The 25,357-nt window shown below is 38.3% G+C and overlaps 1 protein-coding gene across 17 annotated transcripts in view; it reads right to left on the reverse strand.

The window, feature by feature from the left end:
* The window catches only part of MBNL1 (muscleblind like splicing regulator 1), a 195,100-nt gene that overhangs the window by 150,596 nt on the left and 19,147 nt on the right, over positions 1–25,357 (reverse strand). For 14 of the 17 annotated variants that reach the window (XM_039358013.1, XM_039358010.1, XM_039358009.1 and 11 more), the window contains exon 2: positions 6,905–7,884. The exons of 2 other annotated variants lie outside the window; for them this stretch is intronic. In XM_039358013.1, the coding sequence (XP_039213947.1) occupies positions 6,905–7,078 (174 nt within the window). In that variant the 5' untranslated portion in view covers positions 7,079–7,884. Of the gene's footprint in view, positions 1–6,904; positions 7,885–8,023; positions 8,454–25,357 lie in introns of those variants that run through there. One more of the 17 variants, XM_039357997.1, reaches the window with a different exon arrangement.

Genomic DNA, 25,357 nt, shown 5'->3' on the forward strand with positions numbered 1-25,357 from the left:
AAGTCACATTCGTCATCTTCAGGCTGGTGTTTTTAGCTTCTTGCTTTGAGCAGCAATGTGTGGTTTTAGCTGTTTCTTCCTTTTAACTGCCAGTGAGGGTATGAACTGATTGGATGGGAGCTTGGCTGTGTTCTGATTGGGTGGAGGTGTGTTCTGAATGGTTAGAGGCTTGGCTGTGCTCTGATTGGCTGGGGGAGTGTTCTGTTTGGTTGTGCTCAGGTTAGTCTGAGTTGCAGAGGGGTTTAAGATTTTGGGGTTAGGGAGTCGTTTGTCAATAAGGGCAGGTTTCCAAATGGCTGGTAGGCGGGAGGTATCATCTCGCTTGTTCATGCTGTGTGGGCGTTTTTCTATCTCGATGGCTTCTCTGATTATTCTGTTATTAAAATGTTCACTTTTGGCAATGGTTCTGGTATTTTTAAAGTCAATTTCATGTCCTGTGGCTTTAAGGTGTTGGACCAGGGAAGATGTTGGTTCCTCTTTTTTGACTGAGTTCTTATGTTCTTCAATGCGTGCACTTATTCTTCTGTTGGTTTGTCCGATGTATGTGGTGGGACAAGTGGTGCATGGGATTTCGTATACTCCTTGATTTTCTAATTCAATTTTATCTTTGGGGTTTCTAAGGATGGTGGATATTTTTCTGTTTGTGCAGAATGCTGTTTTGATGTTGTGTTTATGGAGGATCTTACTGATTCTGTCTGTGGTGCCTTTTATGTATGGGAGGAGGGCTTTGCCGTTTTCTTGTTCTTTGTCTTGGATTTTAGTGGGGGTTTCTTTTTGGATTAGGTTTGTAATCTTATTTCTATGGAATCCATTGGATGTTAGTACATTGGTGAGAGTGTGTAGTTCGGGTTTTAGGTGTTGTTCGTCAGCTAAGCGTTTTGTTCTGGAGATGAGTGTCTTGGCTACAGAGTTGATCTGTGCTGGGTGGTGGTGTGAGAGAGCGTGCAGATAGCGGTTTGTGTGTGTTTTCTTCTGGTAGATGGTGTGTCCTAGGGAGCCATTGGATTTCTTGTAGACTAAGACATCCAGGAAGGGAAGTTGGTTGTTAGCTTCTGTTTCCATGGTGAACTGTATTTTGGGGTGTAGGCTGTTGAGGTGTGTGAGGAAGTTGTCCAGTTTTTCTTTCCCATGTGGCCAGATTATGAAGGTGTCGTCTACATATCTGAGCCAGAGTTTGGGTTTGTGATCCGATTTTTCTAGAGCTTGGGTTTCAAAGTGTTCCATGTAGAGGTTGGCAATGACAGGTGAGAGGGGTGATCCCATGGGTGCTCCTTCTGTTTGTTTGTATTTTTGTCCATTATAGATGAAGTATGTGTTGGATAGGCAGTGGTTGGTCAGATCTAAGATGTGTTTGGGGGGGTTATATTTGTTTTGAATAGCTGTCAAGGCTTCTTTGATAGGCACTTGGGTGAAGAGGGATATGACATCGAAGCTCACTAGTAGGTCGCTGGGCTGTAAGTTTTGTTTCTTTATGATCTCTATAAACTGGAATGAGTTTTTTACGTGTGAGGTGATGGATTCTGCATAGGGCTGTAGTTGTTTGGCGAGAAATTTGGCTAGGTTTTGTAGAGGTGAGCCTATGGAGCTGACTATAGGTCTGAGTGGGGTTCCTTCTTTGTGTATCTTGGGGAGACCATAGAGTTTAGGGCATCTGGATGATTTCTCTCTGGGAATGATTCTTTGCTGGATCTCTTCGCTAATGGGGGAGGCTTTTATTTTGGTTCTGGTGGTTTTTTCCAGGTAGGTGGTGGGATCTGTATTTAGGGGTTTGTATGTGGAGTCTTGGAGTAGGTTGGTTAATTTGGTTTGGTAGTCAGATGTGTTCATAACCACCGTGGCGTTGCCCTTGTCTGCTGGTAGGATTATTATGCTGGTGTCTTCTTTCAGGTTACGTAGTGCTGTCTGTTCCTCTTTGGGTAAGTTGCTTTTGGGTGGCTTGCTGGTGCAGAGGATGTTGGTGATTTCGAGTCTGATTCTGTTAGCGTCGTCGGGGTTGATTTTGGTCAGGCTGGTTTCAACTCCACATATAATGGTTTCAGTGGGGATGTGTTTGGGAGCGACTGCAAAGTTGAATCCTTTGGAAAGGACATTGGTTTCGGCTTTGGTGAGGATCCTATCTGAGATGTTATGCACTGTTTGTTTCATGTGTGGCTGTGAGGGAGGAGGGGTTTGTTTCTGGCGTTCTTGTAGTCTTCGGAGTTTGTTGGTGTGTGTATCTGTCTTGAGGGTGGTCTGTGTTTCGGCTCTCCAGACGGCGAGTTGTTTGGATTTGTCCCAAAGTGCGGGGTGGATCTTGTTGCTGAGTTTGAGGTGGAGTGTGAGGAGATCTTTGTTAATTCGGTCTAGGAGGAATCTTTTTGTGCCATATTATAGAAAAGTTATTTACAAAATTATTTAGGGAAACTGAAAATGATAAAACACTACTGAATCAATAAAAAGAATAAAGCTCTACATTACTATATGCTTCTCATCAATTTTTAATTTCATCAACCTCTGCATCCTAGAATTATGTCTTTAGTATTGATTACTGAAGATCACTTTTCTTATACATCTGCATATTTGTGGTAATGGCATACTAATATGAACAAAAACTGAACTTCTTTCCATAAGTAAATCCATTGCTTGCACAGGCACATTAAGACAGCTGAGTCTTATAGTAATTCCAAAAAAGGGGGAAATGATAGTGAAGACATCCATAAAAAAAGTTCAATTATTTGACTACAATTGCATTCATCTATGATAATTATGGATGGCCTATGGTAGGTAAAGTGATGTTTTAATGCATAGGCATCCAGACATAATCATGATAATGGGGAAAAAATGACAAAACATGCCTCATGACATAATAATGTCAGATACAAGTACATAAGTGTTAGGATTAGCATAAGGACACCATAACATACATAATTTCAGTCAGGGTGGATCCGATTTAAATCACTAGTAAAAAGGCTTGATTTAAATCAACTTGATTTAAATCATAATTTTTAAAGAGCAACTGTTATCTCTGTCCCTCAGCAGCTCCTCCTCTGACCCGCTGTTGACTCACCAACAGTCCCATTCACTTTAATGGGACAGTTGGTGATGCGGCAGTAACACATCCAGGTAAGTGTGATGATTCAAGGCACGGCACAGAGGCAACATAGTCAGCTGACAGTTCAAACTGCCCCTTTATTGCTCCAATTGTTTCTCAAACACTCCCACTATCTGGCAAGTCCCAAAGTAAGTAACAACACACACACACACACACCTTCAGCAGCCTCTGGCTGCAAGTAGTTTCAAACGTTTTTCACTCAGGTAGGAAAAGTGTGTATATGGAAAAAGCAATCCTCTTTCAGGTTTCAACTCACATACAGTTGCTAGATTAGAACAGTAATTTACTCAAGGCCAAGTAGAAAACAAAGAAAGGAGCATACATCAAAATCTAACTAGTCTGTGGGAATACAAGCTTGCCTGAGTAGTTTCAGAAGAGAGGCCAAAATTCAATCTGAGGTTTGGAGCACCAAATCAAGTTTGTCAGCCAGTCTAATGGTCAGAGTTTCAGGGTTTACAAGTAGAAATCACAACACAAAACAGGAGATCAGAGAGTTGCTTCCAACATCAGCAACGGCACACAAACCTTCAATAATTCAGTGTTTGTTCCCAACAAATGCCCCTCCCCACAACATCTCCTTAAGTCTCAGTCCCCAGGTGTGCCTTGTGGAGAGGGGTGAGGCGCTCTCCTCCCGAGTAGTTGGGCCTGCCTGTGTTGTTCCCTCCTTCTCTCTACTCTCCATGCTCAAGGATCAGGAGGGGTGGCCCTTGCTCATTGCCTGAGGTCTGTCTCTCATGTTCATCCTGCCTGTTCCTCCCTGTCTTCAATCCTGAATGGCCCTGGCCTGCCTTGGCCTGCTACTCCCCATATTCCTCCAAAGCCAACAATGCCTCTCCCTCGATCTCCGTAGGCTCCAGTTCCAGCTCACCTTCCTCAGCAGATTCAGGCTCTGCAGAGGCATGACACTATTGCCCCCCACAGGGCCCCCTCCCTGGGACCATGCAGACTGAGACGTTGCGGGAACCGGGCATGAAAGTCATGGACCAGGCAAGGGGCATGGACGTCAGCAGCATTGACCCAGGTGAAGTCGAAAATAAATGAAAATAAAGTCAATTATGAAAGATTGTCAGCAACTTCTCAGGGTGACAGATTATTTGAGCCCTTTAAAAAATAGCCAAAAAGCTTCATTCACCCTAAATCTAAATATTTATAAACTTATTTATTACTTTGTATATTCCTGTCCATATACAAAGTAGGTGATTTCTGAAAGATTTATTTTGGAAGTTTGAGAGTGCGGTTAAATTGGGTCCTATCTTTGGAAATCCCACAGAATTTCTGTTATTTCAGTAGAGACTTCTTCCTAGCCAACAGGCTAACCAATATAAACAGATATTTTCTGATTATCTTAATGTTTAACTATTGTAATGTGATATACATGGGACTAGAAATTAACTAGAGAATGAGAGAAACTAAAACATTAACATCATTACACTGCAGAGTAGTCAAACAGGCTATAAAACTCTGGAATTTTTCAAAACCTCATTAATAATCAATTTATTTCCAAGTTATTGTTGATTTTAATTTGAATATTCTATATTTGTTGGCCTTCCAATAAAGTAGAGTTGAGCATCCATGATTCTCCAGATTTTGTAGAACAGAAAACTCCCATCATTCCTTCTTAATGATCCTGTTTTCCTCATTTCTCCTATAACCTATTTAATATTAACATGAAGTCTGTGATTTTTTGAGTTGAAACAAATACTCAGAGCTTAAGTGCTCTTTTCAGTAGTACCGACAGTTTTTTTATTTATATTAGTTTCAAAACATTTTACAATATTTATCATTTAAAGATGATATAGGGCAGGAGTCTTCAACTTGGCCCTTTTATGACTCATGGACCTCAACTCCCAGAATTCCTCAGCCAGCATGCCTGGCTGAGGAATTCTGGGAGTTGAAGTCCATGAGTCATAAAAGGGCCGAGTTTGAAGACCCCTGATATAGGGGATCTTCCTTCATATATACACATACATACACACACACACACACACACACACACACACACATATACATATATATGTACACACACACACATACACACATATTTATGCATTATAGTTAATTCTTAAGACAATTATAATTCATTGAAGAATCTCAGCTGAACTGGAAATAAGTTGTAAAACAAATACTATATTTACAAACATTTTTCACCTGGTACAAAATAGCAGGTTTTTACATTACTGAAGGTGATTTGGGGAAAAAAGGCTGGGAGAGGGACTGGCAATAAACAAATTATATTTTCATTTTTGGAAGGGCAGGTCCAGTCCTAATAAGATATTTAGTTCTACTGCAGAATTTGACTTAAAAAGAAACTTTAAAACTGTGGCATTAAATCTACTGTTTAAAAATTACAATGGACTTCAACAACGTATGAACTATAAAATCACCTGTTATGTATGAATTATTCCAAAATGGCAATGTATATAAAATAGAGATGTATATATCTTGCTTAGCAGTATCCTGTAGCATAGCACACCCAACTATATAGCCCCTAGCTAAAGCAAACAGATGAAAGAATTTGCTTTTCCCAGTGTAACAGGGGATGTCTACTGTCCAGTCAATATAAATGAATCCAGTCATACATGAGGCTGAGCTGAAAACCTGCCCTATTGCTGTAAAATTTCAAGTCCAAACATGTGGTTGTAATAGTAGTACTATTTCACTTTAATGAAAACAAGCAAAAGCACATATTTCTCTTCCAGTCTATCTAAGTGCATGTTCATATATTACAAGTATCAGTTCTTTGCAAATTATTCAACCAGTGGAAAAAGAGCTACATGAATCATTCATTTATTATTAACCACATCATTACACACAGGGCTGTCCTGTCTCTCAACCAAATCCAGTTAGCCAATGCAGTTTATGCTCTCATAAATGAACACTGTCTGCAAGAGCAGGATGAAACAATTCTGGGATACCAACGTCAGAAAACAGGGATGGAAAATACTGTCATCTAACCAATAAAGGTGTAAACATATTTGTAAACAGTAGCTTTAAACATTTTAATAATTATTTTCCCATTGAAAAAACAAGGAATAGTGAATAGTGCATTAACTATACATAATATAATGTCCATGATCTTCCCAGCTAACTTTTATACGAATGATCCTTCCATTGACAATATCAGTAAAATATTCAAACCCTACACAATTTCAGGAAAGGAAGTATTCTCAAATATTGAACTTCAACCCTGTTTCTCTTACACAGCAGAAATCCAAACATAATGGCACTAAGGAGCAACTAATTATTAATAGACATTACTTCCACTTTTCATTTTTATCCAGCACACACAAAGCATTGTATGAGCCCAGTTTTCCATTTTTCTTTTTGAAGAAAATTGTGCTGTCCCTAAGATTAACAAAGTTACTGCAGCATGAGGTTTCAAAATAGTACTACCATGACCCTTTGAGAAGGCCGGCTGCAATCTCTAATAGCACACACCTTCCGTCAGTTCATTACTATTTAAGATGCAATCTGACTTTGTTTATTTGTTGTTTGTTTTTGTTTTGCACTATCACAGATTAAACACGATTCCTCTTCTATATTAGCAAATAAACAACTTTTAAAATTCCACCAAAAATACAATGTAATTCTACAATAAGGGCATTTTCAAAAAGACAGAAACTGATCTTTTTGCAAATTTCCTACAGCCTTAAAACAAAATTGTTACATCATATACTCCTTCATAAAAGCAAACATCTGGATGCTTTTATGACCTGAAACTATCACATTAAACTTAATAATTTGACTAATATCAGTGTTCTGGTTATTGCTTTTGCCTTAACATCTTTAAAAAGAATGATAATATTTACTCACTTTCAATGAATCAAAGCAGGCGATTACGCGTCCATTTTCAACTTGGCAGCTTTTTGATGGATGTGCAAATTTACATTCCGTATCTGGTCGTGAGCAAGTCCCTCTTTGGAACTCTCGACATACTTCCAGTGTTAGCCATTTTGTGTCCCGGATTGGTGTGACACTTACAGCCATGTTTAGATTTTACAGGTAGTTAAAATTGTCAATGAAATGAACAAATTAAAAAAGGCCAAACTGATAAGACTGGAAATGATCAAAAATGTCACCTCAAAAATATTTCCCCAGTTCCCGAGCCCAATGGTAAAAGATGTAAAATTGTGTTGTTGCGACAGCAAGGAAGAGATATTCCCTGTAGAAAGTCACAGCATGAAACTGTCAATCAAAAGGGGAGGGGGGAGTTAAACTTAGAGAAATGCTAGGATCAAAAGTAAGAGGAGCATTTAAAAGTGTGCCTTCGAACTAGCCTTGTGCTCTCAGTAACCCATTCTGAATGCCGAATTGGAGCCCCAAACGCAAGCAGCAAAAAAAAGTGGCAGACCCTCGGACACAGAATTTTTCAAGCTGCTCTCAGGAAAAGTTGACTCCACACACAGCTGAATCTGCAATAATTATTCGTTCTTAATTTTTGGTGTGGTGCAATTGGTAATGATTAGTTTGGCACAGACAGATGCAGCAGTTTAGAGCAACAAATCAAGAAACAGGTGTGGATCTTTTTCCTCTCCTCTTAGATTTTTTTCCACCTTTCTTTTCCTGGCAGAAGACTGCTCACTTTTCCAGCAAACTTTTATTTCTGTAAGATTAACTAAAGCAGCCTAGGGCAATGCCTGATGCTTAAGAGGGGAGGGGTGGCTGGGCGAGAGGTGAGGGTGGATGTGGTGTCGTCGCAGTCTAGCTGGCAGCAAGCAAGGCAAAAGCAGAGACTGCTCTAGAAGCGATTCCAAGCAGCAGAGACGTCAGGAAAGGCACTTCTTAGTACCAACCTGTAGAAAAAACAGATAGGTTAAAATTTACCAAGCAGCATTTCACTGATGTCTCACAGCATAATCATGTTGCCATGTGCTCCTTCAGTCTACTACTTTACAACATGATACTCTTTTCCGTTTCCAATAAAATACTTACAGTATAGCATATTGCAGCCAGCCATCACAGATTTATTAAAAAGGGGCTGTTTTCCCCCTCTGAAACAAGGCATGATAGAGAGATAACCAATCACAGATAGGATTGCAGCAATAATCTGGGCAGAAAGCCAATAATGTAGGCTGTCTTATGAAAGGTCGCGCCTGTCAGACATTCATTACTATGCTGTAAGCAGAGAAAATGTCCATCGGATGCTACTTATTCACTTGCAAGAGGATGACCATGTGCGGGCTTTGAATTTACCCAACATGCAGTTAGAGGATTAAACCATGTTAGTTTTTAAATAGCTTCCAACTAGAGCCCAAGTTCTTATAGCATCCAGAGAGAGAGCGAAGGGAATGGAAAGAAAGATCGGGGTGAGAGGGGAACAAGCTTCATCCCAGCAGCTCGGTTTTAGATTGTTTTCCCCCTGCTTTGCATTGAGCGAGCTCGGCAGGCACAGAGCACGCCTACTCTATCTGACAGATGAATATAAAAGGAAGAGGGGAGTTCAGAAATGGTACAGTCTCCTGACCTATCTCATTCACTTCCTTCGAATCCTCAAGTCCTGCCTCTTTCTTCCAGAGAAGGCAACACTTTTTTCAAGTGCTAGAGAACTAGTCTCTTCAGTAAGCAGAGGCGCTGACAGCAGCACCAAGGCAGGTTAGCTGGAAACAAATAAAAAACACCTTCCCCACCACCCTAGGCAAAAGGCCGGCTTTAGCAAGAGGAGGTGGCCACAGGAAACCTGGCAACTTGCAGCGACAAGCCTATATCTGAGACTAAAATAACCTTATACTTGAAGTTGGCAATCTACTTTGAACCACAGGAGAGGATTTCAGATCATTTTCAGCAGCAGCAGCAGCAAATGCCAGCAAAGCTTCCTAATTTGCAGCAGAACCCATAGCTTTGCTCTTGTTGGCTTAAAATGGCTTCTATTTAGGGAGCAGTTCACTTTGCAAACAGGTCACTGTTTGCCCAGCGGGGAGGGGAGAAATGAAGAAAAAGTTGATGATTGTTATTATTATTCAAAATGACCAAGAGTTGCGATATTTCTTGGCCCCTGGGGGAAAGAACAGTTATTGTAACTTTTATAAACCCAATTAATTTGAAGGGCATCCAGAACGTTTGTATAGTTTTTTTGTTTGTTTGTTTAGTTAACTGGAGAAGCACTGCTCCTTCTGCACTGTCACACTCACTGATACTGTGCTTAATCCTCAGGATTCATTGTACCTGTCAAAAAATTCTTTACCTATTCTTTAGACCAAAACATCTAAAACTTCAGAAAAGAGTGGTACTTTTATATAGGGCAGCTCCATGCATGAAAATGCTTTTCTAATTCTCTATCCAAACTTCGAAAAGTTTCTTTTTGCTGGCTGTCAATTTAAAAAAAAAAAAAAGACTAGCAAATGGAGAACTTAAGCCCATGTTAAATACTGTCATCTCTTTCTTACGATAACCAATGGTGAACTAATAGTTTTGCCCTGCTCCTTTCCTTCTGCTGCATTTTTAAAAGTGAACATAAATCGTTGATACAAACACCACTATTGTACAATTCTTTCCTATATTTCAGTCTGTGCTTATTTATCAGGAATTGGCAATATTTTTGCACAGCAAGGACACATATTTTTAATAGTGCTATCTTCAGATTCTAGGCACATGGTGACAGCTGGGGGGAGGATCGAAATATGCTATAATTATTAAGGACCACTGGCAATGTTTATTTAATTTTTTAGAAAAAAGAACTTTTATTATTTTTATAAATAACTCAAGGTAGCAAACATATGTAATATGTGTTCTACCTTTTTTCCCACAACAACAACCCTGTGAGGTGAGTTTGGCAGAAAGAGAGTGACATTAGCCCAAAGTTACCCAGCCAGTTTTCAAGCCTAAGGTCACAGTCGCCTGGTTTCTTGTCTAGTGTCTTAACCATTTAGTTTAAATGTTCTTTAGAATAGTTCTCTTCTTTCAGAGATACAAGTTAACAGGCTGACCATTTCTGACTATTCATTAGAAAGTCTGCTGCTGTTAAGATCATTGTGTTTATCTTCCAGATAACACTGATCTGGATGTTACAGGACTGTCTACTAGCTTTTCCAGAAATTAATCCTCGAACTAGAAATTATTTATGATTTTCCAGGGTAGGTTTGCCTCTAAAAAGTCAATTTAATCTGGAACACGGTGTACAGCAACGGCCAGACGTATGTGGTCCAGATGCTCCATTCTGGTATTTTGGAAAACAACAGATTTTATACATCCTCACCATAAAATGTGTAATATGTTACTTGCAACAACAACAAAAAAGTGAAAGAGAAAGAGAGAATTTTGTTGAAAAAGTCCCTCTATATTTTAATACTGCTATAATGGTACTTTAGATATTATCAATTAATTACTGAGCTTCCTCAACATTTAAAAATAATGCTAGTCCAATTGAATACAATAAAATTTCATTTGCACTCTAAACAATAAAATGTATTAATATAAATATTAAATAATAAAAATTATTTGAACAAAGTAAGTGGAATTTATCTATGTTTAAACTTAATAAACCTAAGACTGTAATACAAATGTTCTAAAATAAGCATTTTATCTACTCTAGTATACAGCTTCTAAAACAAAACTGAGCATCCAAATTCCTGCACAATACCCATAAATAGTACTATCCTTCTTTCCACCTGTCCCTGACCTGCAATTTTATTTATTTATTTATTTTTATTTTAAAACATTAAATTGTTTAACTGGAACTTTTTTCTATATGAAATCAAGAAACAATATAGTTTAACTTTATAATTCTGAACGCACCAAGAACCAAAATATCTATGATCTTTATAATTACAATAAAATTCCCCTCTACCAATTTTTGCATGTTATTTTCAGCTTTCTATCTCTAAGATAAGATTTATTTATCATACTAGTAGACAATACTTTCTGGATTTAGGTGAACTTTAGTCATTTTGCAACAAATCCATGCAATTGTTTAATTTGTTTTCATTTGCCAATCTTAACTGAAAACCAGTAATGAGCACTAAGCTGCACAACTGTATTTTCATTGTTGCCCTTGTGATTCCTTACCCCCATTTTAAATCTGCCTGGACAAAGTCTGAAAACTCTTGAACTGCAAATATTTAACTGTCATTACTCAGAAATAAGTTCAAGGTTCTATCATCAGGATGTCCACTCCTTCTGATACGACTATAACTTTAGTGATATACACCATGTTGTACTCTAATGATATATACACTTAAAGAGGTTTAATAGGATAACAGCATGTTCATTCCCAATTTTAACTACATCTGCATAAATCAATTCTCCAAGTGCTAAAATGTTCCGATTATGTCCATACTTTCTATTACCAGAATTATGCCTCTCATTTAAATGGCACTACTTGTTTTTGCAAGTAATAAGAGATTAATTAACTTGAGAGAAGGTAAGCAGTACAGCAGATATCAAAAGAGAATCATTAGAAGAAGGCATGAAATTTTACTAGATATATTTCACAAAGCAAATTTTACAAAGTCATGGTGACTTTTTTTATTGGTGAACATTCATTACTGTTAGATGTGAAGATCTGAAAGTATCAAAAATAACACTATATTGTTTTATTAAATATTTGATACTTTTCAGTGTCCTACATCACAATGTAAGATCTAATCAATCATAATTTCCTCCCAGTTTTACCTAACAATGTAATTTAAGATGCTTCTTGAATCATAATAACGATGAATCAAGGTAATAAGTTTGTTGACTATGAATTTGTACAAAAATTGTAATGGTCTCTGATCTATGACTGTTGATCTGGTCTTTCTATCAAAAGCAGTAAATTATTATTGTGCTCAATAAAACTCTAACAAATTTAAACTTCTACATAACTCTGTATCAATGAATTTGGAACCAAATTACAACAAAAGATCCCTCATTTACCCTAGTTATCTAAAAGCATTTATATTTATATTTTTAATACTCTCAAAGTTTAGCAGGAGATAGCCCAGCTGACTTTTCTGAAGGGGTTTTTTTTTTAGTTTTTAAAAAAATTAGAAGTCACCAAGCTACAAAACAGAGCATTATCTCCTACTACTTAATTTGACGCAATACCTTTAGCTAACAAAAAAATTCTATGTGAAACTACAAAGCATTCTGAAGAACTTACGCACTTTCTGGTTTATGGATATTTTATAACTGTCCCAATGAAACATCCATTTAATAAACAGGACAGTTCCCTCATGCTCTCTAAACCCCAAATGAGTTTGTAGCTCAAAATGACTACCTACCCCTGAATTACATATTATTAAGGATAGGTTAGAAATGCTTGTCACAAGCCTATATTAAAACTCCATTACAGAATGTCACAGAATGCAATATAAAATGGACAGGCTCAGCTGGCAAAAAAATAATATAAAAGCAATATGTCACAAACCTTCAACAGTACAAAATGTAAAGGTTGTGGGCTAAGTGTCACAACTGGACTGCAAAACCTCTGCTGCAGGAGTGCTCAATCCTTTAGATAAAGAACATTTAGTATTTACAGGACAATCTTCTAAACTCTTCAGTGCAGTTTGGTTTGTTTACTATCTATGATGAATGGTGTTACCTAGTCAAATTGATCTAAGATACCATTCTGTTCATTCTATTATCTCCCACATAACTGGGCCTTAAGGCAACAGGGTTTTAAAGATAACTAACCAGTTTCTGAAATCCACACAGCAATTAAAGAACCAAGGTATCTGTGGATAAGTATAATCTGTTTAGATAGTTCACTAACAACTTTGCACCTGCATTCCTAACCAGTTTCAACAGAATTATTAAAGGTAACTCTATGTAAAGCATATTGCAATAATCCATTCAAATGCAAGTAAGGTGTGTGTTACCGTTGCTAGAGCCGATATGCTCTGGAAACGAAACAGCTAGTACAGAATTTTAAACTGGGTAAGGGAATCCTGGCTATTATCATTACCCATACATTTGAACTCCAACATTATATATATAGAAATATCCTCAAACTTCAAAGCTGATTCTTCAAGATAAAATTAAAAAGAGCTCAGTTCTTAACCAGGAATATTTCTGTCACCTAAATTAATCTTCCACCCATCCATTCCATGATTGCCTTGACACTGATTCAAGGCAACTGATAAATGTCATATGCAATTACCTACTATTCTGAAATTATTTCTCAAAAAAAATCATCTAGATAATATTAGAATAAAGAAACAATCCTGGGGGACACAGTACACCAACACTCAAAGCATTAAGCCACATTTTCAAGTAACTGATCTGAAACTACAAAGTGGTCAGACATTTTATAATAACATTATTTTATTTTACAATGCTTCTATGCTGCTCCAATCCTAAATAAATAGCTTACGTACCTAAACACAGTAACAGGATTAAAATATAAGCATCATAGAACAACCAAGCCAAATACAAACACTCCACACCCTGCAGGAGACATGAAGAAGCCATGTCTTAATTTACAAAACTCCAAGACAAATTGGGGCTGATTTCACAGAAGGTGTACAGCAACTGAGAAGGCTTTACTAAGTGATCCCTGATGATGACACACCTTAAGACTGTAGGGACAGAGAGAAAACCCTTTTCTTCTTAATGGAACCATGGGATGTAGATAGCAGAGGGTAGAAAACGTGCTAAATGAGATATGCAGGACATGGTCCACATCATTCTGGGAATACTTGTAGTTAAGGTAGGAAATATCATGGCTACTACTGTGGACAAACATAAAAATACTCCAGGGTGAAGCTGTTAGACAAAGTGTGATTTACAAGTTCAAATGAATCCCTCCAAACATGCTTGTCAAATGCTTGCAACGCCTCTGTTTTGTTTTAGAAAGTTTATAGTTCTTGATGAACCTAAGGCAAGAAGCCTACTGAGCCTTGAAGACATAACTTCTAGATTATATTTTACAGCCCATGGTAGGATAATTCAAAATGAATATTCTATATCACCTACACAAAAAAAATATTACTGTGTACTTTTTCTACTCATGGACTTTAAACAACTAAGAAATTCAGTGGAGAATCAGTTCCAGATTTTTCTAAGCAGTTCAGTTAATTCAGATTACTGCTAATCTAAGGTAAGGAGAAAATAAACTATTTACAGTAAAAATATATAAAAATTTCAATGTGTTTATTATTGTTAAAAATATATATTTTATGCTATTTTCATTTTTATTAAGAACCTTTATTTTTTAAAAAAATTGGACAAGTTCTTTGTTTATAGTTAGTTATAGTTAGTCATTCAGACTACTTCAACATTCGGATTACCAAAATAGTAGTTGCTTTGCTCTATGTAAAGTCACATTACTTCCTACCCATATAATCAAAGAAATGTTTGGACTTCTCCTATTTATCTAAGCTGTATTTTCGTATAAAATTAAGGGTTGTTCAAAGTTTTAAAGAGGTACTTTATTTGAAACAACATCTCTCTCCCCCCCCCCTCACACTTTCTAAAACTGAAACACCTCTATTACTCTGCACTGTTCTAAGCTCTTTTCCTGCTGATAAACTAGCAGGAAGTAACTTCAGTGCAGGTGCTACTATAACTGCCAGTTAGGCCTCAAAGCAATATTAGCACCTTCCTGACGCATATCATATTACATCCACCATGCAAAGCATACTGTAAATCATGAACAACTAGCATAGCCCTAAATAAGTAAACACACATGAATGCACACCAACACAACAATATTTTTTTACAACTGTAGTGGACAAATGTGTTGTATTACTTTATTTTCCAAAGGAAATACTGAAAATATATAAAACTAACTAGGATGCAGCATGTAGTTCAAGCTTTCTTTTTTTAAAAAAAAATCCCAACAAAAAAAAGTCGTTAACATTATAAAGGTTGCAGTATTATTGTTATAAAATAGAAGCAGAAAAAAGAAACAGGTTTTAGCGCTCCCTTAGGCTTGGAAGCCCACTGGGCAACTAAGGGCCTAGTCTTAGCCTTACACTGAAAATTTGAACAATAATTATCCGTTAGTCCACATTGGATCATCATGGTAGATCATGGATGGTAATCTTCACAAAGAAGCCTTTTTATTTCATGTATAAACACGATGAATAAATATATACTATGGTGGATAGATTTAAATTGCTGCAGATAATATGTATATATAAATATAAAATAACATAAAAAGCACTACCTGCAAGTTCTGGTTGTCAATATGTATCTAATATAAATATGCAAATATTCAACAAACTGTTTTACTATTTATTTATTTATTCAATTTCTATATCAATCAATCCAGATTAAATATACATAAGAGCAAGATACCTTGCCAGTTAGCTATACAATCAGGAAATGGGGTTCCGGGTTAATATTATACACTGATATTTCACATCCAATATGTCAAACCATAGTTCAACATCAGAAGCAGATAAAACCTAACCAAATTAAAATGTAAAGCTTCTGCTTAGTATCTAATGTGAAATGCTGATGCAAACCACAAGTTCAGATTTGAATTTTCATTTCATTTCAAAATTACATTTTATATGTAATAAAAGTTATATAATGCTATGAAATAATTTGCCATAAAATGAGATGAGTAATAATTTATGAAAAAAATCAGAATGACAGGTCACGGTACTACAATGTCTGAGTCTTGTGTGAATATAGTTTTAAAGATTAAAATACAGCATTCAAGATTAAAAATAGTACAAAAATATGGCAAGAATGTTCTGCATGAACTCAAAACTTTCTTATCCTACAATCCATCCAAATCCAAAGGATTCTGTAATGAATCTGTAAATGATTCAAGTCTTTATAAATTCTAAATTAAACTATAAATCCATTACCAATATAAATAATAGAAGCAGAAAGTTAACTTAGTATTAAGATTAAAACAGCATTGAAACAAAATCAACTTTCTGAAGAAGTGAAAGCCCTTGTTATTCATTTTCATGACTCATTTTCATCGGACAAGCACTTTTTTAATAATCTAGAAACCACCCTTTCTGGTAAAGACCTTCAACTGCATCTTAGATCTTACACTAAAAGTGTCATTACAAAAGTTCTACTTGATTCTTAAATATAAAGGCAGTACAAAACTGCGAAGACTTGTTGCAAAAGTCACCAGGAGTCAAGACTAGAAGACACAAAATGAGAATAAGAAAGATCACTGCTGTCAAGCATTAAGACAGGCAGATAGATAGATAGATAGATAGATTTCAACAGTGGCCATGGCAGCTGATGAATTCTGGGAGCTGAAGTGAATAATGGAAATTGACAAAATTGGGTAATCTTGCATTAAACCATAATGTGACATAAAAGAACCCAAGCAATTACTCACTATATCAGTGTTCTTCTTCCCAACATCTAACCGACTCTTTTCATTGGTGAGCCATAAGTGAAGAGGTTAATTAGTTCAGGGATTTGTTATGCTTGGCATACAAAGAAGGAAAGAAAGGAACTTTAAAAAGGATAGCAGCATGTCTTGGACATATATCATTTTAATAAAAAAGTGCACATGCAAACTGAGACTGTAAATTAATGTGACCTACATAAAATATATATTTAATAAGTTTTTTAAAAAATAAAAGTGTGGATTTAGTTATTTTTATTTTTAATAATTAAATAATTAAATTTATTTTAATAATTGTGCATATTATCTGAATGTACTGAACATCATATAATATACAGGTATTTTACTATATGAGACCCAGCTTAAAGGTCAATTATAACCTGTTGAGATGAGGCTGATAAGAAAGAGGAAGAAATAGAAGAGGATAAACCCAACACTATGAAACCAGATTCTAACCCTCAGATCTTGACAGAATCCTATTTTGCTGATATGACACTGCAGCTATAAATGCACATACTGAAATTGGATATATAGCAATAAAATCCTTGAGGGCACTACCACTCAGCATCAATATCTATGTCAACATCCTTATGAATATTCTGGGAACCAAAGCCCATTTCAACTGGATTTTTTTTAGCTTCTATGAAACTGATGGTAATAGTACTATACCCTTCACCTTCTCCAGCACTGGAGATGGAGAATCCACTAATGGGTTTAGACTGTATTCCTGCCCAATCAGATCAAGTCAGTCAAAGTTGCCACGCCCATCCTGGACCATAGAGATCCCAGTCTTGACTTGATCTCACCCAGGACAGACGTGCAAGTTTGGTTCTTAGGCAGGTACAGTCTCCATTGGTGGATTTCCAGATCCAGTAGTTGAGCAGTGTTGTATTCAGCACAAAAATTGGCTTTATATTATTAATTTGATTTCCATTCAGGCATATTCTAAATTTTACATTCAAAAGATTCCAGTTTTTTGGGGGGTAATAACTGAGGGTTTAAGGAAGGGCACCTTTCCTCTTTCCCTTTTTTACCCTTTCGTTTCCCCTCCCTGATACAAGACCTCCCCAAAGCCCCAAATTATTGCTATCATTTGTGGACTAACGACTGTTAGTTCCCAACTGCTTCTAAATCGATCTAATTCTCACCGGAGCTTGCGGTTGCAGCTCCGCGGTTAGTTGCGAATTTAAGCGAAGGGGGGTTGTTCTTCCTTAATCAAGCTGGTGCTCGGATTTTCAAGTCCTAATCGAATCTGGAGCTGCGGCTGTAGATCTGCTGCCCATTTCAGCCCTCACGTTCCTACTGTTTTTTTGCTTCTTTTGGAAGCTGCAATCATCCTCCTCTGGCCGCATGCATGCCGTGCGCCAAACGGCAACCGCCGATCAGCTGTTTAGCGGCAGACAGAGGAACGAAGAATTCTAAGAAAAATTCCTTTTTTCTGGCAATTGTTTGTAGTTCAGGGTGCGTAGTTCTCCCTGTTTTGAGGTATTACTCCAGTTCCCTGGGTCCATTCAATTAAGAACTAGTGGACTGTTTGTTTAGTTTCACTTAACAATACAGGTTACCCTTTGGTCATTCTATGGGATTGTTTTTTCCAAGAATTGGTATCTTCAGCCGTATCTTGCTCATACCAGACTCACTGTGATGGTGCTTAATTGATCACTTACTATTTTATCTGGATTCCAGGAGTACCCCATCGTGCATCTGTTCTTATCCACAACAGCCCTTTCCAGATTCCAGGCATCCCCTGTCGTGCGTCTGTCCTTATCCATGCATCATTTATAGCTGGGTTCCAGGCATCCCCTATCGTGCGCCTGTTCTTACCCATGCTGTTGCATTACCTGGGTTCCAGGCGTCCCCACTAGTGCGCCTGTCCTTATCCAGTGTATAATACCCTCTGCATCTCAGGGGGCCCCTATCGTGTCCCTGCAGTATCAGAGGATGGAGGAGTCCATTCTACCACAAAGGGCAACTTACCATTTTCTTCGACTCCAATGAATCCAAATTCACCTGGTCTGGTAAGTGCAGATAAGACTGTGACCAAAAGCAAACACAAGACTACGGTTAAGGCCTCTAAGAGGCCAGAAAAGCAGGCCATCCGGAGACACCAAGCTCTGGAAAAAGAGTTTTCCAAGGCACAAAAGAGGGTCAGGATAGAAAACTCCCAAGCAGAGGGGTTGGCTTTGGACCTACCATTAGGACCTCCAACCTCCCCCCAAGGCATATGGTCGACAGGGGAGTCCTTTCATTCCCCTGCGCAGAGTGGGAGTGGCTGAATTCTTCCAGTTTCCCAATCTACAACTTCATGGATTCATCACAGGACCCCTGAGGCGACATTCCCCTACTGCGGCCGGTCTCCGACCAAATGGACCCATTATCCTCCCTACGGAGGACCGTCTCACCTTGTTGATAGCACAAGCTGTAGACCGCGCTTTTGATGCCAGGGCACAAGCTTCTGGTTCAGGGGCCGTTCCTTCTCCCATTACACACCAATCGGTTCCTCAGATCTATTATGCCCCATCTTCCTCGTCGGGGTCTTCCTACACTGAGGGTTCATTCCTTCAGGCACACGACATTGAACAGGGGATTCCAATGTCTGAGGTGGAGGATCTTTCCCCAGAAGTCCCTTCATTTAGTGACCTCTTCAATCATTCCTTCTTTGGCACCTTGCTTCGCAAGGCCACATCCACAGCCCATCTAGGCCCTGATCCTTCCACATCAACAACCACCGTTTCCCCAGAATCGGAGGTGAATCCAAATTTCACCGAACAGGTGGCTGCTCAGCACCGCATCCCTTGTCCCTCCATGTTCTTGAATGCGATAAGGAAGCAATGGACATCTCCCGCCTCCTTTTCCTATTCCAGGTAACACAGATAAAAACCTGTGTGGCTAAGGATTTGGAGGAAGCGGTGAACGGGCCATTCGGGTCCCTAGTATCACCCTATGCCATTCCCGGGAATGTCTCTGAGACCCTCAAATCAGAGGACCGTAAGTGCAACCTCACCTATTGCAGAATGCATCAGGCTATTGCATGGACTATTAGGGTGGCCACTTCAGCATCCTTCTTCAACAGATCCACTCTCCGCTGACTCAGGCAACTCCAGGCCCGTATCCCAGCGGAGGATATCCGTACACATCAGGATCTTAGCAAAATGGTGGCAGCCACAGAATAGGCATCAGATGCCACCCTCCAGGCTGCCAGGTTTTCCTCCAGGGCTATGGCGGCTAACATAACTGGTCACCAGATGCTGTGGTTGAAGCACCTGCAGGCAGATGCCAAGTCTAAATGGCATCTTTCGGCTGCTCCATATCAAGGTTAACATTCTCCTTAGCAGACCCTTGGCAGATTCATCCGGAACGGGTCTCTCTCAGTCAAGGGGCCATCCTTCATCTGGATCCCCAATGGCTCCAGTTAGCCGTCTGGCACTTGAGCACTCGCTCTGCTCACCAGGGATCATAACGGTCACCTAGGCCTCCCATCGCCCTTCCACAAACCATACAAGGCCACATGGAAGAATTTCCAATCAGGGTGCTCTGATCACCACTTGTCACTTTCGGAACTCAAGGTTCCCCATATTCTGGACTATCTGTTACGGGGCCTGGAGAAGGGCTTGGCCACAAACACGCCACGCAGGCAGGTCGCTGCTCTTTCCACGGTCCTCACCTGCTACTCGGTGGGGTCCTTAGGACATCACCCCTTAATTTGCTCATTCCTTAAGGGGACTTCTAACACCAGGCCCCCTACAGTACACAGGTACCCTTCATGGGAATTACCATGGGTCCTCCGGGCCCTTACCAAGTTCCCTTTTGAGGTCCTGAGGATGTGCGATGTTCTCTACCTGTCTCAAAAGGTGGCTTTCCTGGTGGCAATCATGTCGGCACGAAGTATCTCAGAATTGGCAGCACCTTCAACACAAGATGATCTGTGCATTTTCCATCAGGATCGAGCGGTCCTTCGACTCGACCCTACTTTCATCCCTAAGGTCAATTCTCTGTTCAATAGATCTCTGGAAATAGTGCTGCTGGATTTTTTGCGCCAACCCATCACATGCTCTGGAACAGCACTGACATAGTCTGAATGTCCGTAGGGCACTTCAGCATTATATTTCACGGACAGCGGCATTCCGTAAGTCTGAAGCCCTCTTTGTAACCTTCCATTCTTCCTCCAGGGGTTGGAAGGTTTCCTCTTCCACAATTAGCAGGTGGATCAGGGCAAGCATTGCCGGGGCATATCAGGCTGAGTCATTGCCAGTTCCATGACATGTTACAGCCCACTCTACAAGGAGTGCGGCTACTTCCGCAGCATGGGCCACCCAGGCATCCATTGAGGATGTTTACAGGACGGCTACATGGACTTCACCATCTCCTTTCATACAACACTACAAAATTGATAGATTTGCCTCGGCTGAGGCTTCCTTCGGTAGGAGAGTTCTCCAACAGGTTTTACATCAAAGTGCCACACCGGACCAGTCTACTACTCACCCTCAGGGACAGTAGGCTTTGGTATGTCCCATTGGTGGATTCTCCATCTCCAGTGCTGGAGAAGGGGCGTTGTCTTACCTGAATGCCTTTTCTCAGCACGGAGATGGAGAATCCACTCCCGCCCTTTTAGGCCTAGGGTTAGTTAATTTGTGAGCCACAACGTCTTGCTGTCAGTCAATGACTACACTTGTGTCAAGACTGGGATCTCTATGGTCCAGGATGGGCGTGGCAACTTTGGCTGACTTGATCTGATTGGGCAGGAATATAATCTAAACCCATTGGTGGATTCTCCATCTCCATGCTGAGAAAAGGTGTTCAGGTAAGAAGGTGTTCAGGTAACACCCCTTTTCCTAAAACGTTGGGGCAGTTTGTCTCAATCCCTAAATTAATTCCTGACCATGCCTAAACCCGCTGACTTTTACTGTAAATATTCTAAGATACATTTCAACATCAGATTCTTTGATTTAGGTGTTGTTGCCCACTCCAGAAGATTCTGATTTATTTATAAAATCCAAATGGATATCTCACCTTGTTGTGTAACTCTGCAGACAGAACCACCCTTTCCAATGCTTTTCCACTGGCATTTTTTTTAAAAAAATATGTGTATGGGACAATTCAGAAAATGAAATACTTTAAGCCATGTGTTTCCTTCCTTGCCCCTCATAGAAAGTTCTAATAATTAACAAAGGATACTAATCTTGTCACTTATATGAGTGATGTATAGAAGTCAACAAACCTCTTATAAAATACTATTATGTCAGGAACAAGACACAATTTATTCTTTCAACTATGCCCTTTTGACATACCAAATGAAGTTGTTTCTTAATTATTAAGATCTAATTTATTATTATAGCAGAATAAGATTGGGACCAATTAGTAGAATTCAGAGATGATAATAGTTAAAGCCATGTACAGGGATCTTTTTTTGTTTCCCTACATCTGCAAGTAGATGGACAATGATTAACCTGAATTACAAATTATTCCCTAGTAAATACTGGAGCTTTCCTTGGACAGATTTTTGTTTTGAAGGGAATAATATCAAAAGTTCAAGCTTCATTGCAGCATATTTTTATTGAGCATTCCAGGACTCTGTATTAAATTTTTCTGTATACTCCAAAATATAAACTTTGCCATTATTTCGCAAAGTGTTTTTTTAATTAGATACATGGTTGAAATTGAAGTTCAAATTCCTTAAAGAAGCACTTGACAGTAGGATTTCTGAGCACTTTGGATGCCTGCCCAAATAAGTATGTTTTGCCTATGTGGCCCAGTATATTTGATAAAAGTTACAAAGACGTTCTAAATATTTTTCATGCTTGAATGCCTCCAATTGCTAAATATGGCCAAATTCTATTTTTCTGCAGCATTCAAACACTTTAAGAAGCATGCTTCCAAAGATGGTTTGGACTAATACTGAAATAATACTGCAATACTGTAAAGGTTTATATAAATTCAATACATTTCAAAAATGGAAAACATGCCAACCATAGCATAATATTATTACTATGGAAACAGTAAGAAAAAACAATATTCTTGGTGTGTATATTTGTATGTGTTTTAATACATACAATTTAATTCTCCATTAGCTGTGAAGAAAACGTGTTGTAACCTCAAATTTGATAACATTTCAACAACCAGAATATTGAAAGATCTTTTTATATATACATAAATCTGTAAAAACTCGGAGTTCTAAAAGAACTTGATGGGTTTTGAAAAACAAAAAGCTTTGGTTGTTGGTCTTAATGAAATATTTACAGCAGAAATCCTTTTGGAGGAACAGCAGGCACAGGAAGAATTTTGAAAATATATAGTAATAGTAATAAAGTTGGAAGGGACCTCATAGGTCACCTAGTCCAACTCCCTGCTCAGGCAGAAAGCCCTATACCATTTCAGATAAATGGCTGTCCAGACTCTTCTTAAAAACTTCCAATGTTGGAGCATTCCCAGGTTCTGGAGGCAAGTTGTTCCACTGATTAATTGTTCTAACTGTCAGGAAATTTCTCCTTAGTTCTAGGTTGCTTCTCTCTTTAATTAGTTTCCATTTGTTGCTTCTTGTCCTGCCTTCTGGTGCTTTGGAGAATAGCTTAACTCCCTCTTCTTTGTGGCAACCCCTGAGATATTGGAACACTGCTATCATGTCACCCCTTCTTTTCATTAGACATACCCAAATTCCAGCAATCGTTCCTTATATGTTTTAGCCTCCAGCAACGATCATCTTTGTTGCTCTTCTCCGTACTCTTTCTAGAATCTCAACATCTTTTTTACATTGTGGTGACCAAAACTGGATCCAGTATTCCAAGTATGGCCTTACCAAGGCATTGTAAAGTGGTATTAACACTTCACATGATCTTGATTCTATCCTTCTTTAATGCAGCCTAGCACTGTGTTGGCTTTTTTGACAGCTGCAACACACTACTGGCTCATATTTAAGTCATTGTCAACTAGGACTCCAAGATCCCTCTCGCAGTTACTACTATTGAGCAAGGTACTACCTATACTATACCTGTGCATTTGCTTTTTCTTGCCTAAATGTAGAACCTTATTTTTTTCACCACTGAATTTCATTTTGTTAGATAGTGCCCAGTGTTCAAGTCTATCAAGATCTTTCTGTATCTTAAGCCTATCTTCTGGAGTGTTGGCTATTCCTGCCAGCTTGGTGTCATCTGCCAATTTGATGAATTCCCCATCTATCGCCTCATCCAAATCATTGATGAAGATATTGAAGAGCACTGGGCCCATAACAGAGCCCTGGGGCATCCTACTACACACTTCCCTCCATGTAGATGCAGTTCCATTGAGGACCACACGCTGAGTATGGCCGGTCACCCAGCTACGAATCTATCTGTGGTGATGCTGTCTAACCCACATTTCTCTATCTTATCGAGTACTAGGTTGTGGTCTACTTTATCAAATGCCTTACTGAAGTACAAGTAAATTATATCCACAGCATTCCTCTGGTCCACTAACTTTGTCACCTGGCTAAAGAATGCAATAGGTTTTGCCTGGCATGATCTATTTTTGACAAAACCATGTTGGCTTTTGGTAATGACTTTGTTTGCCTCTAGGTGTTCGCTGATTCCTTGCTTGATTATCTATATCATGAAAGGTCTGTATAAAAATACTTTTTTGGCAACAAATTGAAGCTATCCTTGCCCCATATAGATACTGTACAGAGTTATACACAGAGATACTTTATATAGATATATCTGAGTTCCATCCCTCCCTCTCTCCCTTCCTTCCTTCGCAAGATTGCAATAGATTCTATTCATTAAATGGATATTATTTCAAGGTAAGTGTGAAAGATGTATCAACCTTAATGAGTAAATTGTAAAACAAGAAGGTGCTGGGTCAAATCTCAGCCTTCAATTGTACATTTGTGTCCCATTCTATTAGGCATAGACAGCAGTGTTTTTATTCATGTTTTATTTATAATTTTAAATAATAAGAATTTGTGATTTAGAACTTAGGTCTGAGACCAATGCTTAAAACTGGAAATCTATTTAGACAGCGTACTAAGCTATTGCTTTAATAATTTTGTAGAATAAACCTCCTGAATATATCTCTCTTGAAACATTTTATTAAGATTTAAAAATTCATTTTCCTCTCAAATCTGAGCTTGTAGCTGTTACTTTTCCCATGAAAAGATATGTGAAGGCATATCTATTGTTATACTAAAAGCTGATACTATTTATAGCTGAATTATTCTATGCTCTTAGTTGCATTCGAATGCTTCCATCAAGTGTTCATCTTTAATTCAGTATCAAATATGTACCACAATTCCTATGCAAAACAGGTGTTCTGAAAAGTTCCTCTTTAGATGAATTTCCAAATGGAATTGTTTTAAAGTACAAGCCATATCCAGATACTTGTACAACAACCAAGAAATACATATAGGCAACTTCAATTAATTATCCAAAAAGAAAAGCAATCAGAGGTTTGGCATGAAGGACCATGTTTATTCCTTATCCTTCCCTTTTCAATTAATTAGTTAACTAGCTAGTTATTTGATTTCTATACTATTTTCCATTAAAGTTTAAATTGAAAAAATCAGTGGAAAAAATCAAGTGTATCATCAGTTTTATCAGTAGCTACTATGTACTACATACAATTCCTTATTTAAGTTTAGAGCAAATGTATGTGTTTTTTAAATTGAATTGATAGATACCGGTACATAGATTACTTCATGCTCAAAAGCTTTGCCTTAAACAAATAGTGGACGGCAGAGAAGGGAGAGTGAAATAGTACAGTGGGTGATTTTGTTTACCTGGAATTAGAACAAAAGTTTTAAACAATGTAAGCTGCCCAGAGTCACCTTGTATAAGAGATGGCTGGCATAAAAATTTAATAAATAAAAATTTAATAAATAAAAATTTAATAAATAAAAAATTAATAAACAAACATTTTTGTTGTTACTTAATTCTACACTAAATCTTACTGTATTACTGTTTGACTTATTTTTTCAAAGATGTGAAAACATTACATCATCAATTTGCAACAAACATGATTACAGGGGACTCTAGGGATCATATAAAAGAGGGTCA

The sequence above is a fragment of the Crotalus tigris genome, unplaced genomic scaffold (assembly GCF_016545835.1).
Source record: "Crotalus tigris isolate CLP2741 ecotype Arizona unplaced genomic scaffold, ASM1654583v1 scf7180000018970.2248101, whole genome shotgun sequence".
NCBI lineage: Eukaryota > Metazoa > Chordata > Lepidosauria > Squamata > Viperidae > Crotalus > Crotalus tigris.